The sequence below is a fragment of the Danio aesculapii genome, chromosome 2, assembly GCF_903798145.1.
Source record: "Danio aesculapii chromosome 2, fDanAes4.1, whole genome shotgun sequence".
NCBI classification, from domain to species: Eukaryota; Metazoa; Chordata; class Actinopteri; order Cypriniformes; family Danionidae; genus Danio; species Danio aesculapii.
Genome location: NC_079436.1, coordinates 49,557,600 through 49,571,585, shown reverse-complemented (window position 1 = coordinate 49,571,585; position 13,986 = coordinate 49,557,600). Strand labels below are relative to the sequence as shown.

The 13,986-nt window shown below is 36.5% G+C and overlaps 1 protein-coding gene across 1 annotated transcript; it reads left to right on the top strand.

Annotated features, from left to right (window-relative positions):
* Positions 1-1,766: 1,766 nt before the first annotated feature.
* Positions 1,767-13,563, top strand: gpr35b (G-protein coupled receptor 35 b). Its single transcript, XM_056468141.1, has 2 exons — positions 1,767-1,822; positions 12,214-13,563. The coding sequence occupies exons 1-2, from the start codon at positions 1,820-1,822 to the stop codon at positions 13,093-13,095; spliced, it is 885 nt and encodes a 294-aa protein (XP_056324116.1). The 5' UTR covers positions 1,767-1,819; the 3' UTR covers positions 13,096-13,563.
* The last annotated feature ends 423 nt before the right edge of the window (positions 13,564-13,986 follow it).

Sequence of the window (13,986 nt, the reverse complement as noted above, 5' to 3'; positions counted from 1 at the left end):
GGTCCTCCCGAATCGTCCTGTCTTCCAGTCCTTCCAAGTCTGTGTCATCCTCTGTCAGCTGTATCTGGTGTGTGCTGTCCATCCTCGTGTATTCCTGTTACCCAGCCACGGAGGAAAAGACCCCAACATCATTCCTGATCCTCCTGGCTATCCTTCATGTGCTCCTTGTTGTCATTTAATAAACACCCTAACGTTTCCTTACCTCTGTCTCCTGTCCGCTTCTTAACACCACCTGCGGGGCAAGCTGTAACAGACAAGGGGTTAGTTGTAACACATGCATTTAAAGGCAGATTTCACACAGTTTATTTAAATTCAGTTTACTTTAAATAGTAGCTATATTTCTTCAGTCATTGGTTCATTTCTTTTTTATTCTACATAGCACAGTGTGTTTATTTATTTATTTGTTTATTGGATAAAAACATTTGAATCTATTTGCATTTTTATCCATTTATCCATTATAATACAATGCATTTATTTGCATCATTAGCAATAAAACATTTTTTTTCTATTAAAAATATTTTTATTTAAAAAGTTCTCAACATTACACTCAAAATTCAAAAAATATTTTGTTGGTTTATTTGGTGTCTAACAGTGTGTGGCTTAATTGTAACACCCTGCACTCTCAGAAATAAAGGTACACCAGCTGTCACTGGGGTGGTACCTTTTTAAAAGGTACAATGTTGTACCTAAAAGGCCCATATTAATACCTTTAGGGTACATGTTAGTACCTAAAAAGTACAAAAGTGTTCCACTTAAAATTTGTAGGTACTAATATATACATTTGAGGTACCAATATGGACCCTTCAGGTGCAAATGTGTACCATTTGAAAAGGTACCACCCCAGTGACAGCTCGCGTACCTTTATTTCTGAGAGTGTGTTACAACTAACCCTGCTGTGTCACGTTTTCCTCAAAACTGGCTAACAGTCACTGCGTGTTTTTTTACATCTTTCAAAATGGCTTCATCTTTTAGGCTAGAACACGGTAAGCATAACAATATAAGATTTTACGTTCTTACTTTCACAGATTTTTATAAAATTAAAAATATTGTCTATAATAAAAAATACATTTATGCTGCAAAAATGGTTTCTCCTGTATTTCTCATCCAAATTTCGCTGAATTTTTTCAATAATTGGCAGAAAGACGTCTGCTGACACTGTGGTTAAAACCTGGGAAGCATGCCATGGTTAACCCTGAGCAAATGCCTTAAAACTCTGTGTTACATTTAACCCTGCGTTATTTTGTGCCCCACGTTCACCTATATGAGATTTCCATATATTGCCAATTATCAGATTTTTACATGGGAATGTAAAACAAAAACAAAAAAAACAGATTAATTTGAAGAGTCATTTCTTGATCCTACGTAAAGATGACTCTCCTTTTGATTGAACCCGTGAACAACAACTCAGCAGCAATTCAGATCACCCAAAGAATCTATTAAACATTCTGCACACCCTCGCAACCAAAAAACCACAATAATTCAGCATCACAATGTGCGGTGTTTCACAACCATAGTTCTTTTTTTCCAGTAAACATCAAAACAGCATGTATGTGGTCCGCTACGTGAGAAGTGCGTGTGAACACATATATAGAAAAGTGAATAGATAAAAATGTGGGTGATGTGGGTGATCTGACTGACATCTCGAACGGCAGAAGTTCAATCAAAACCCCCCACATCATCAGCAGAGGAAAGACGTCGGCTGTCAGATCATGCAGACAGACAGCGAAACCGCTTCAGTTCTGTAAAAGCAAACGCTTCTCTTACCATTAAGGACAGCAGTGCTGACAGGCTCTTCTGAGAGGGGAACAAGCTAGAAATCATGGTGAGTTGCTCTTGTTGTCATTCACAGACATGAAGGAATAACTAGAAGTAAATAAGAAAAAAAAAATCAAATGATTTAAGTATAGCATAAAGGCCTGTGTCATTATTATATCAATTGAATAGGTGCTAACAGTCTTTTTTATTGTAACGTTACTGTAGTAAAAATGTTCCAGTACTATTCAGTTCAATTCGAGTTTACACGTCTAGCGCTTTTTACAATAATTATCATTCTAAAGCGGCTTCACACACACAAAAATAAACAATTGTTACACTGAAAAACCCAATAAGTTGAGGTAACTCAAACTATTTGAGGAAACAGATTGCAACAAACCATTTAAGATCAAAAATTAATCCTAATGAGTACTGTGAACTTAATCCATTTGAGTAAACGAAGCAATCTGAGCACAGTAAAACTCAATAAATGAAGAGAACTCACACTAAGTACTGAAAAAGCCAATTAGTTAAGGCAACTCAAACCATTTGAGGAAAATGGTTGCTACAAACTATTTGAGTTAAACTAATCTATATGAGTACTGTGAACTTATTCCATTTAAGTTGAATTTATAAGGTATTTAATTAACTCATTACCTTCAACACTGAGTTCAAGACTCTTTTAAAATGAGTAGATTAACTGTTAACTACACTCATTTCATTTGATTAAGTTGAATGTTAGGTTTTACAGTGTACTAGTATGACTATAATATGGGTCATAACCATCATTTTAATATTCATACTCTTTTATGGTCATTTTAATGTCAACGTCAAATGTATTTACGTTGGAACTTTTACATTTACATAGCACAGAAAAAAACATGAATTTAGCATATTAATCAATAGTAAAAGCATCATTATTAAATATAAAATGAATGATGACATAAATAAAAACAGTTCTCTATGAATATAACACTTGTAATCATGCACATAACAGGCACTATTTATTACTCTAAATGTGAGATTATCTAAAAACTCTACAGTTTACATGCTAGGTTTTTGGACTTTAAAGCTATTTAAAAGATTACAAACATCTAAAATGGCGTCACAGTGGCCCAGTGGGTAGCACAATGGCCTCACAGCAAGAAGGTCGCTGGTTCGAACCCCTGCTGGGTCAGTTGGCATTTCTTATGTTCTCCCCGTGTTCGAGTGGGTTTCCTCAGGGTGCTCCAGTTTCCCCCACAAATCCAAAAGACATGTGGTAGAGGTGAATTGGGAAAGCTAAATTGTCCATAGTATGTGTGTGAATGAGTGTGAATGGATGTTTCCCAGTGATGGGTTGCAGCTGGAAGGGCATCCGCATGCGTAAAACATTTGCTGGATAATTGGCGGTTCATTTCACTGTGGCGACCCCAGATTAATAAAAGGACTAAGCCGAAAAGAAAATGAATGAAACATCTAAAATGTGTTACCTAATACTTATATATTTTTTAAAAATGATGATGTTATATAGATTTTTTGTGAATCAGCTTATTATACAACACTATACAAACTTATAAAGTTAAACCACAACATGCAACACTTCTTGTCACAATTGAAATCTATTTAAAGACATACAACTGTTTTCCAACCACAATGTGTTTCAGAGTGCAGCATGCTTACCTGCACGTACCTCTGTGTACACCTAAAAGCAAGTGCACGTATTTATAAATAGGTGCATATCATTGCTCTCTCATGCATTTTCAAGTCTTACTCCACACAAAAATGAAGTTTGATAAGAATGTTAAGACAGAGAATATTAAATTTGTATTCTCATCGATTTCAATTCAGAAAGGTGATTTTATATACATACTGCAGTAGGCATATACAGGGTCTCTGTGGGGTCTTAAAAAGTCTTAAATTTTAAAAACCAAATTTTAGGCCTTAAAAAGATTCCTAAACCCACTGAAATGTTGTGTTGTGGGACTTAAATCATTTTTAACGGGTCTTAATTTTCCTATGTCCATATAAAGTTATACCCAATCGGATCAACAGCCATCCAATCACTAACAATATATTTCAATAAATGTTTTAAGTAACGTTTATTTATTAACTCTCTTTAGTTATTATTATGGTTTAATTATCTTCCTTACAATAGCTTTTGTTTTTAATGCTTTTTTAAAGATTTTATCTTGACCATTAAAAAAACATCTTTAGCGTTTAGCCTTGTGCAAGTCTGAAATTCAATTCATTATCGAATCAAAATGGTCTTAAAAAGGTCTTAAAAAGTCTTAAATTTGACTTGATAAAGCCTGTAGAAACCCTGATATATAATCCAAGTAGAGTCAAGTAGAGTGAAATAAAGTCAAATCATGAGTGAACTAATGTTCCGTTCCATTCTGAGCATATTACAAAATTTATTCTGACTAGGGCTGCACAATATAGTGTTTCAGCATCTATATTGCAACGTTATCATTTGCAATAGCCACATTGCGAGTATATGCAATGTTGAGTCTGGATTATAATAGATCATTTTGTAAGTGTTTTTGAGGCCTGTGACTGTGTGAGGGTTTTAAAAGCATTCAGGTCTAAGAAATTGTACCGTTTGTAACTTTGACAAATTAATAACGATAAATTCTATTGAATTGTTTATAAAACGAAGACGATGCAGTATTATTTTTCTAGGGCTGTGCGATTTGAGGAAAATAATTGCAATTTTTTATATTTGATTTTTATTTGATTTGCGATTTAATTTTGCAGTCAAGCTTCAGTTTAATAATCTGTATCGTAGCTTCTTACTGCTAAAATGCAGTGAGTGTTAGACAAAAAAAGGAACTGAAAATACATTAACTTGCTCCAACATTTATTGAAATATGTTTTTAAATATTCAGAAATTAAACAATCCTTTTCTAAACACTAGTGAGTTATGGCATTAGTTAACTCCTTGTGCCTTTGTGATGTTGTTTCATACGGTGTAACAGCTGCAAACAACTCTGAAATTGTACTTTGCTAATGCTTGCTAGATTGAGTGTCACTTGCAATACTTTCAGTTGACTTTTTAGCAAGACACTTCTCATATAGCCACCTGTGGTGCTTTTTTAGGTGCTGGTTGTTGTATTTCCTTGTGCTGGCAACAACTCTGCGACATCTCTTACAAACGACCTGTTTTTTGTTCGGTGTCTGTGAGTTTGAAACCAAAATATCCTCATATTACAGACATGCTGTTTTTCTTTGATATTAATTTGTCTATTAATGCTTCTGAAGTGGCAGACGCCATCATCCCACTTCTCCAAGCTTTCCTGTTTGTTTGTTTTTTATTGTGGGCGTTCCGCATAGTTCGGTTGCCCAATTCTGATTGGGCAGAATGAAAGTGTGCTCACTCAATAGGCTAGTAAACGGAATGAACCGCTGACTTATCCAGCACGTTTTACACAGTGGATGCCCTTCCGGCTGCAACCCAGTTCTGGGAAACAACCATACACACTCACTCACACACATACACCATGGCAAATTTAGTTAATCTAATTCATCTGTACTGCATGTCTTTGGACTGTGGGGGAAACCGGAGCACCTGGAGGAAACCCATGCGAAGGCAGGGAGAACATGCAAACTCCACACAGAATTGCCAAACTAACCCAGCCGGAACTCGAAGCAGTGACCTTCTTGCTATGAGGCGACAGTCCTAACCATTGAGCCACAATGTCGCCCCGGGGGAAGTAAAATAATACATATACTGTTGAAGTCAGAATTATTAGCCCCCCTGTTTATTATTTCCCAATTTCTGTTTAATGAAGAGAAGATTTTTTCAACACATTTCTAAACATAATAGTTTTAATAACTCATTTCTAATAACTGATTTATTTTATGTTTGCCATGATGACAGTAAATCATATTTTACTAAATATTTTTCAAGACACTTCTATACAGCTTAAAGTGACATTTAAAGGCTTAACTAGGTTAATTAGGTTAATAAGGCAGGTTAGGGGTAATTAGGCAAGTTATTATATAATGATGGTTTGTTCTGGAGACTATTGAAAAAAAAGGGGGCTAATAATTCTGACCTTAAATTTTTTTTTTTTTTAATTAAAACAGCTTTTATTCAAGCCGAAATAAAACAAAGACTTTCTCCATAGGAAAAAATATTATCAGACATACTCTCGACATTTTCTTGCTCTGTTAAACATCATTTAACCATATTTTTTTCAAGAAAAAACAAAATTAAAAGGGGGGTTAATAATTCTGAATTCAACTGTTGGTGACACTATTTCCTCTTCATATTTTCTTACATAAGCTTTTTGACAGTTTCTTACATAAGCACCCAATACTTCTTGGAAAACAAAGTGCAATTCTGTGCGTGCTACGCACAGGTTAGTGGGATTGACAAACTACCTGTAGGACACAGTTTCTAATCTCATTATGCTAAAAAAAAAATAAATAAATAAATAAAAAAACAAACAAACAAACAAACAGACTTGTCATATTATTAAGATACTGGTTTGAAGTTCTTCTTTTATCCTCACTTTTAGGTCACTTTAGATAAAAGCATCTAAATGAGTAAATGTAAATTTATTATATTTAAAAAACAAGATTTTCTTCCACTTTAACTAAGAGGTAGGCATGGCACAATATTGAGAGGTTGTCATGGCACAATATTTGATGGCTCTGTTGTCAGTATAAAGTATTATCACAGAATTGTAATAAATTGCAAAAAGAGCTTGAAATAACAGCCATAACTTTAATGATAACTTAAAACCAACTTTAATGGTTTCAAAAACACTCATTAAACACACTATTAGATGCAGCGGGGAAAATAAGTATTGAACACGTGATGTTTTTTCCTGGGAATAATATTTCCAAAGGAGCTGATAACATGGAATTGAACCATATTTTGGTAAAAACACAAACAATACAAACATAAAAATAAAACAAAACAAAACAAAAAAAGTTGTGTAATATCAATGAAATGACACCAGGAGAAAGTACTGAACTACTGAAATGTATTTAATACTTTATATAAAAGGCTTTTTTTTGGTGATGGCAGCTTAAAGACGCCTCTCATATGGAGAATAAAGTCACATACAGTATGCTCAGGTGTGATTTGTGTGACAGCCCTCAACAGAGTGTAAAACTCTTGATGGTTCTGTGGGTCTCGTCTATCAAATCTGATCTTTATTTGGTATTTTTTTATTGAATTCAAGTCAGGTGATTGGCTGGGCCATTTTAGCAGCTTGATTTTCTTTCTCTGAAAGCATTTGAGAGTTTGCTTGGCTGTGTTTTGGATCATTGTCTTGCTGTAATGTCCACTCTGGTTTCATCTTCATCATCCTGCGGAATGTACTGTAGATGTTTGACTGAAGCAGCTGATATTAATTTACAATGACGAAGAGCAGAGGGTTGCTGAAGAACTACTGAGAGATTTCAGCTGCTGTTTGAGCTTTCACTGCCTTTCTACACCTCCTTTTCTTCGTGTGTTCAATACTTTTCCCCTGCATCATTTCATTTTATTAAACAGGACTTCATTTGTAAACTAATTCGATTTGTTTTCATTTCATATATAGATTTCTTTGGTTGTTAACAACATCCGGTGAAATTTCAAGTCAACAGTGCCTTTAGAAATAAGTTTTATATTCCCCGCTGTAACTGTGTTGTCAGTAGACCAGTAGTACTTAATATGCATAGCAACAAGTAGAAACATGTTTTCTCTTGCATAGCAAGTTACCAGCAGTGTGCAGTAAATACAGTGTCACACATTTCCTCCTTTAGATGGTGTTACTATTTTTAAAGCTCTAAAAACATGAAGAGCATCTAATGGAGGAAATGTGAAACACTGTATGTATACTTCATTAGCTATGTTTCCATCCACATATTATGCACTGTATGTGGAATATCACATCCAACTGCTTAATGGAAATGCCAAGATGTGCAGAGATTAAAACAGTAAATGTGTATAAAAAGCAAATGCGCACAACTGAGGATAAACTTTTTATCTAATTAAAAAAAAGGAGAGTAAACGCAACATAGGCTCATTCTGATATACATTTTTGAAGATCGCGAATTATTCAGCCAGAGGAACTTATGGCTGTATTTTGTCTTTAAAACGAACGATACGGGGCGGTATGGCGCCGTTCCTTTTCTCGCTTACTAGCTGACTGCATTCCTCCATATGGACGGCTTTTCCGCTGTTACCAGTTAGCTCAGTGGCTCACCACATATGTTGGAGAATTTGAGACGCAGAGTGGAGTTGACTGTGACGATGGGGTTTGAGTCCAGTGAAGAATGGTTCCAGAAAGCGGGTAAAACAAAAGCCAAAAAATAAAATAAACAAGTAAATAACAGGGTGAGAATGTGGTAAAATCTGAAAACGTAGTAAATATCAGGCTGCCGTGAGGGTTTTTTTTTTTCTGGATTGTTTAAGGGAAGTGGGTGATCAAGTCAATCAGTGCTTTTTAAAACACTATCGGTTAGGCTTAGGAAAGGAGCAGGGAAGGTAAATCGATCTGTCAGTCAGTCAGTGAATCAGTCAGTCGACAGCAGCCTCTGGTGGATTTATGCTAGAAAAGCAGGCATGAATGACACTCGTGAGAGAAATATGAGATTTCACAACAGCCTCTGGCGGATTCACGAAACAAAAACTGTAAAAAAACAAACAAACCTCCTGGGATGTAATTGGCTCACTCCAGAAATGTATATAGGGGTTCGTAATCAGAATGAACCTGGGTTGCATAAACTACTATAGAAACACAATTACCGAATAAATTCCAGTATGTGCATCATCGCAAGTCATGTGATTTCGATTTAAAGGGGACCTATAGACGAATTACCAACCTACGTCACACATGATGTCACACGAGTCTCCGGTTGCAAAAAGAGACCGGTGGCAATAGTAAAAATGTCATGTTGTGCAGTAGGATGCCAAATTCGAAAGTCAAAAAATAGAAAACTTAACATTTACCAAACACCACACTGCTTTTAATGCCGACTGCAGACGTCTTTGGCTAAAAGGGAGCTGAATGGAGTGAGGACCTAAATAAAAATGCTCGTCTCTGAAGTTCTCATGTTATTTCAGGTAAGTTCACGCTATGCTGAATCATACACATTACTCGTTTTTGATTGCAGCAAGGATTTCAGCAAAAACTGTTACATATGGTTAATTAAACTGCAGACACTGAATGCTAAGAATGAAATGTGAAAGTGTAAGTTATTAAGGTAAACTTGGTTTTATATTTACATATTCATTCAGTGACAAATTGTGACACTCTCTATATTTACCACGGCACTTTGAATATTTGGTCTGAAATAACCTGCAAGTGTGACTTGAAAACAACATTAACACTGTTTATTTGACTGTAAACAATGTTGTACTGTGATAGTCATTGGCTGCTAATATGATTTCGCTATTTAGAGTTTGCAAATAATACTTTTATGAAATTATATTATTAAGAAGAAAGTCAGAATGTGCGAATATAAAACCAACTTTACCTCTATGTGTAAGTTCACATACCCTGCCAAACAGGTGTAGTTCGCTATCAGAATGCAGTAGTTTTGCTTGTTGATGATGATTACCCAGGCCTTGTATAACATTAACTCCGTGTTTTTTCCTTGTCTTTGGCTAGGCAGAACCTCGGTTTTTAGCACTACATTGTTTTGAATTTGGTAATCATGGAGCATTATTTCTTGCACATGACCACACATCTTGTTAAAAAACTTGGAGCTTCAATGAGTTAGTTGTAAATTTCGGGCTGGATGCTTGGCCATTTCATCTTACCCAATATTTATTGGGAGGGTGATATCGCAAATGGACCTGTCAGATGAACGCCGCTCACTTTAACGTTAATTTTGCAGAATCACTATGCTTATCACTGGGTGACAAGCTGTAATAAAACGCTGAAAGCATTATGTAAATAGTATATATAATATGTAATCAATATATCTATTTTCTAATACAACACCAAACTCTGTACTGCATCGGATGTCATTCCCTCGCTGTAAATGCTAGCGCTCCTGTTTTTTTTCTGCCACCTCCCTGCGCGCGCATCCTGAATGTTCACAAACATGGTAATTCGTCTATTACGCCGCTTTTTACAAGATGTCCTGTACCTAGAGTGTGGTGAAGAACAGGTGGATGGAAAGGTGGAGGTGGTAGCAGATGGATGGAAACAAAGCTATTATTGTAGGCAATAAAGTCAACAATAAAATGATTGTGCATATTCCTTCACATATACATGCTTGTCTAATTTAAACTTATTTAGGGGCCGAAAGATGTTTTAGGGGCCGATCACACCGAACACACTTTTTGCATTGAAATGTGCCTTTTTTTGAATAGTTTACTAATGGCCGTGAGCGTTTGGCACGCTGCTTGTGCACCCTAAGTGCCTCACATTTTACCTGCCTGCTGTGCCCCCACGTTTTTGCACTCGCAGTTGGAAAAATGTCAACTCTGAGTGGAAAAAGTGTGTTGCTGTACGTAAGTGGTGTCTTTTTCATTCTCCAATCAAATGAAAGCAAAGGCGGGGTTTACGTTAAGGTGACAGCAGTGTTTGTGTTGTTAAGACGACTAGAGAGTTTTAAGAGTCTAGTTGTCGCTTTTTCAAGTTATCCAGAGCTGTATGACTTTACAAATCTTGAATATCACAATATTATTAAATATTACAATTATAACAATATTAACAGCAGCACTCACGCACAATACCCAGCTGACTCAGTCCTTGCCTAGTGACATAAAAAAATAAATAAATAAAAAAAATAAATAAATTGCACCTAACTTTTTTTTTTTCTTTTCTATAAAAAAGGCAGTGTGGAACGTAAACATTTTGGAATGTAAAAGTGCGTTGGGTGTGATCGGCCCCTAAAACATCTTGCTTACACAATAAATATTTATTCTTTGCTACACCTTTAAACCACTAAAGGTGTAGCAAAGAATAAATATTTAAAATAAAATGACAAAAAAGTATTTTGGGGCTGCCTTGTGATCACTAAAGGGATAGTTTTTAGTTATATATTAGTTATAATAGTTATGAAGTTTAGTTATGAAGTTTAGTTATGCGTCGTGCTGAAGATTACGGTTCTGTTTCTGCGGGGTTTTTTTTTTTAGTTTAGGTTGGGGTTGGGGTTTAAGTTAGATCGTTTTGTTATATTTATTTCTTTGTTTTGGCAACAAATGGTTACCATTACCATTTTACCTGTTTTTTCGTTTAATACGGCTATTTAAAATTACATTCTAAATTCTATATTCATTGTTTGACATGCTCTGTTTAATAAATACTTAATTTTTGTTTCACTTATCATCGGTTGTGTGTTCTTATTTTCACCCAGCATCAATAGAGACTCACTGAATGTTACGTCTCATCTAATTTAATAACTTAAAAACTTAAACTAAACATGACTTCCCTTTTTTACTATGCAAGTCAATAGCTATGTTTCCATCCAAAAATGCGAATTAACCTGCACAAAACTATATTATGGTATAAAAGATGTGAGAATAAAGCAGCGTTTCCATCCAACGAGTCAAAGCGTACAAAAAAAAAATTCACTTCCTGATTATCTGGTGCCAAATATCAAAAGTAAAAATGGAATTTGCTGCGATAAGAGAAGCTGCGTGAATCTTTTCTTCATTTAATAAATGACTTGCGCCTCAGAAGGCAATCCTGACACGCAATGAATGCGCGGTGGCGTTTGAAAGTGTGAGACGTGGAGCACAGACGCTCTTGATTCTGGAGGTAATTATTAATATAATAACACTAATACTGAGATGGTTAAAGTGTTTTATAATGACCAAAACAACATTTCAGATGTTTTACAATGTGTTCAGCCTGCCGGTTTGACCATTCGCACGCATTTTTATCATCACATGATCTCTTATAACAAAATCACATGACTTTAATGTGCATACTGGAATTTGTTCAGTAAAAGTGTTTCCATCGTAGCTTATGGACATCTTTTCTTATCGCATAAAAAGTTTATCCTACTCAGTTATGCTCATATGTTTTTATGCGCATTTTCAAAACGTATGCGTGTATTGCCAATTCCATCAACTGTATTTTTATGCGCATATCCAAACTGTGCATAAAAATAGGTGGATGGAAACGTAGCTTTTGGTAACCGATTTTCAGCTTTCTTCAAAACATCTTCCTTCATGTTTAACAGAATAAAGGAACTCATAAAATATTTAGTACCACACGAAGGGCAGTACATAGAGTAAAAAAAATTGGAGTGAACTACCCCACTAAAGAGTCTTTAAATAATTCATCAAATAATTTTGATAGAGTTAGCTCTGAGGCAAGGTCTTGGTTTGATATTTTGTCTAATGCAAAAACATCCTGCAGCATTCGACTGAATATGTAGTGAGCGACGCAATGAGCTTCAGATCTGTTTGTGTGTGGTTTGAGTTTTCAAACCTCGTGACACGAAAGTGACCTTGTGAAACCTCAAGCAAACTGCTTCCTCTTTCATGCAGACTAATCACTTTCATACAATGTCTTCTAGGTTGACTTTAACTGCAGTGCAGTGAGGAGTCAGACAGACGCAGCCATTAGCCTGTTTGAGCGTGTGGCCTACCCGCCTGTCTTCATAGTTGGCCTTTCCTTCAACATCACAGCTTTATACCTCTTCTGCCGCATTAAAAGATGGACCGACACTCACATCTACATGCTAAATCTACTGGTGGCTGATCTCCTAGCAATCATTTTCCTGCCCTTCAGGATCCTGGAAGCCTTTTGTCAAATAAAGCCGACCATATTGTGCACGTTCCTGCTGTGCACCCAATACTCCAACATGTACTGCAGTATGTTCACCATCACAGCCATTAGCGTTCACCGCTTTATATCCGTCAGGTTTCCATTTCTGACCAAATCGTTGGTGTCAAAAAGTAAAGCGATCGCCATCACAAAGTGCATCATCATCTGGATTATCATCGCGGTGATCTGCGCTTGCAACTATCGTGATCTTATGCCAGACAATTTAGACGGCTGTTATGACCTCAATCTGGAAAAAAAGCTTCGAAAGACGTTTATCGAGCTTTTGGAGATTTTAGGATATCTTATACCAGTGGTGATCATCATATTTTGCTCCACACAAACCGTCTACATCCTGATCAGATCGCTTCAGCACGTCGAGGGAAGAGATCGAAGAGAAAGGAAAAAAATTGCAGCTGTTATTGTCGCCAACATGTTCACATTCATAGTCTGCTTCACACCTGTTCACATCGGACTTTTGCTGCAATATTTATCAGATGTGACTGGCAAAAATTTTATACACGTGCTTCTTGATGTCGCCGAGTGGATCGCCACTACAAACTGCTGTCTGGATGCTATTGGATATTACTTTCTGCTGAAACGATTTCATAAAGGAGAAAATAGTTCTAACTGATTGTTAAAGAGCCCCTATTTTGCATTATAAAAGGTCACATTTTGGTTTTGGGGGTCTCCAACAACAGGCTGAAATGCATGCAAGGTCAAAAAACACTTTCATTGTCTTATAATATGCATTTATATTAACCTAATTATCCCAACGTCTCCCATATGATTTGTTCAGAGATTCATTTGCTCCCAAACCCCTCCTTTGCGTGAAGCTAATCTGAGATAACCCAGGCTGTTGTGATTGGTGAGTTCAGCGTGGGACAAAGAGAAATGCCCACAATGGCTATGAAGTAGCAGAAAGTATGTGAGAGCACAATGCAGGAAAGCAACAAAGCAATGCAGTTAAACACAAGCATATAACTCAACTCTTAACCCTAACCCCATGTAATAACAACGACTCACATTGAGTATTAATCTACACAGTGGCAAAAGCTAAACTTTTTTGAAAATTGACCGCGACGCATGTGTAGGAACCAACACAGGCTCATTGTGAAAACGTAGCCTTGCGGATGTTTCTGGAGACAGCGAATTACGTAGGCGGAGGTACGTACTGCATTTCATTTCTTTAAACGAACGCTACGGGGCGGTGTGACGCCGTTTCTTTTCGCGCTTACTAGCTGACCGCTTACCTCCGTATGGACGGCATTACGGCTGCAACCAGTTTGTCCCATTAGCGTGCCACGTCCGTCGGCGGATTTGAGATGCAGAGAGGAGTTGACCACGAAGACAGGCGTTCGAGACCGGTGAAGAGCGGCTCCAGAAAACAGGTACGACAAAAACAGAATCCAAAATATAAAACAAACAAGTGAATAGCAGGGTGAGAATGTGGTTAAAAAAAAGTCAGACGAGGGCTTTTATTTTTTTGGATTGCTTTTGAAACGTGTTGGTTGGGTTTAGGGAA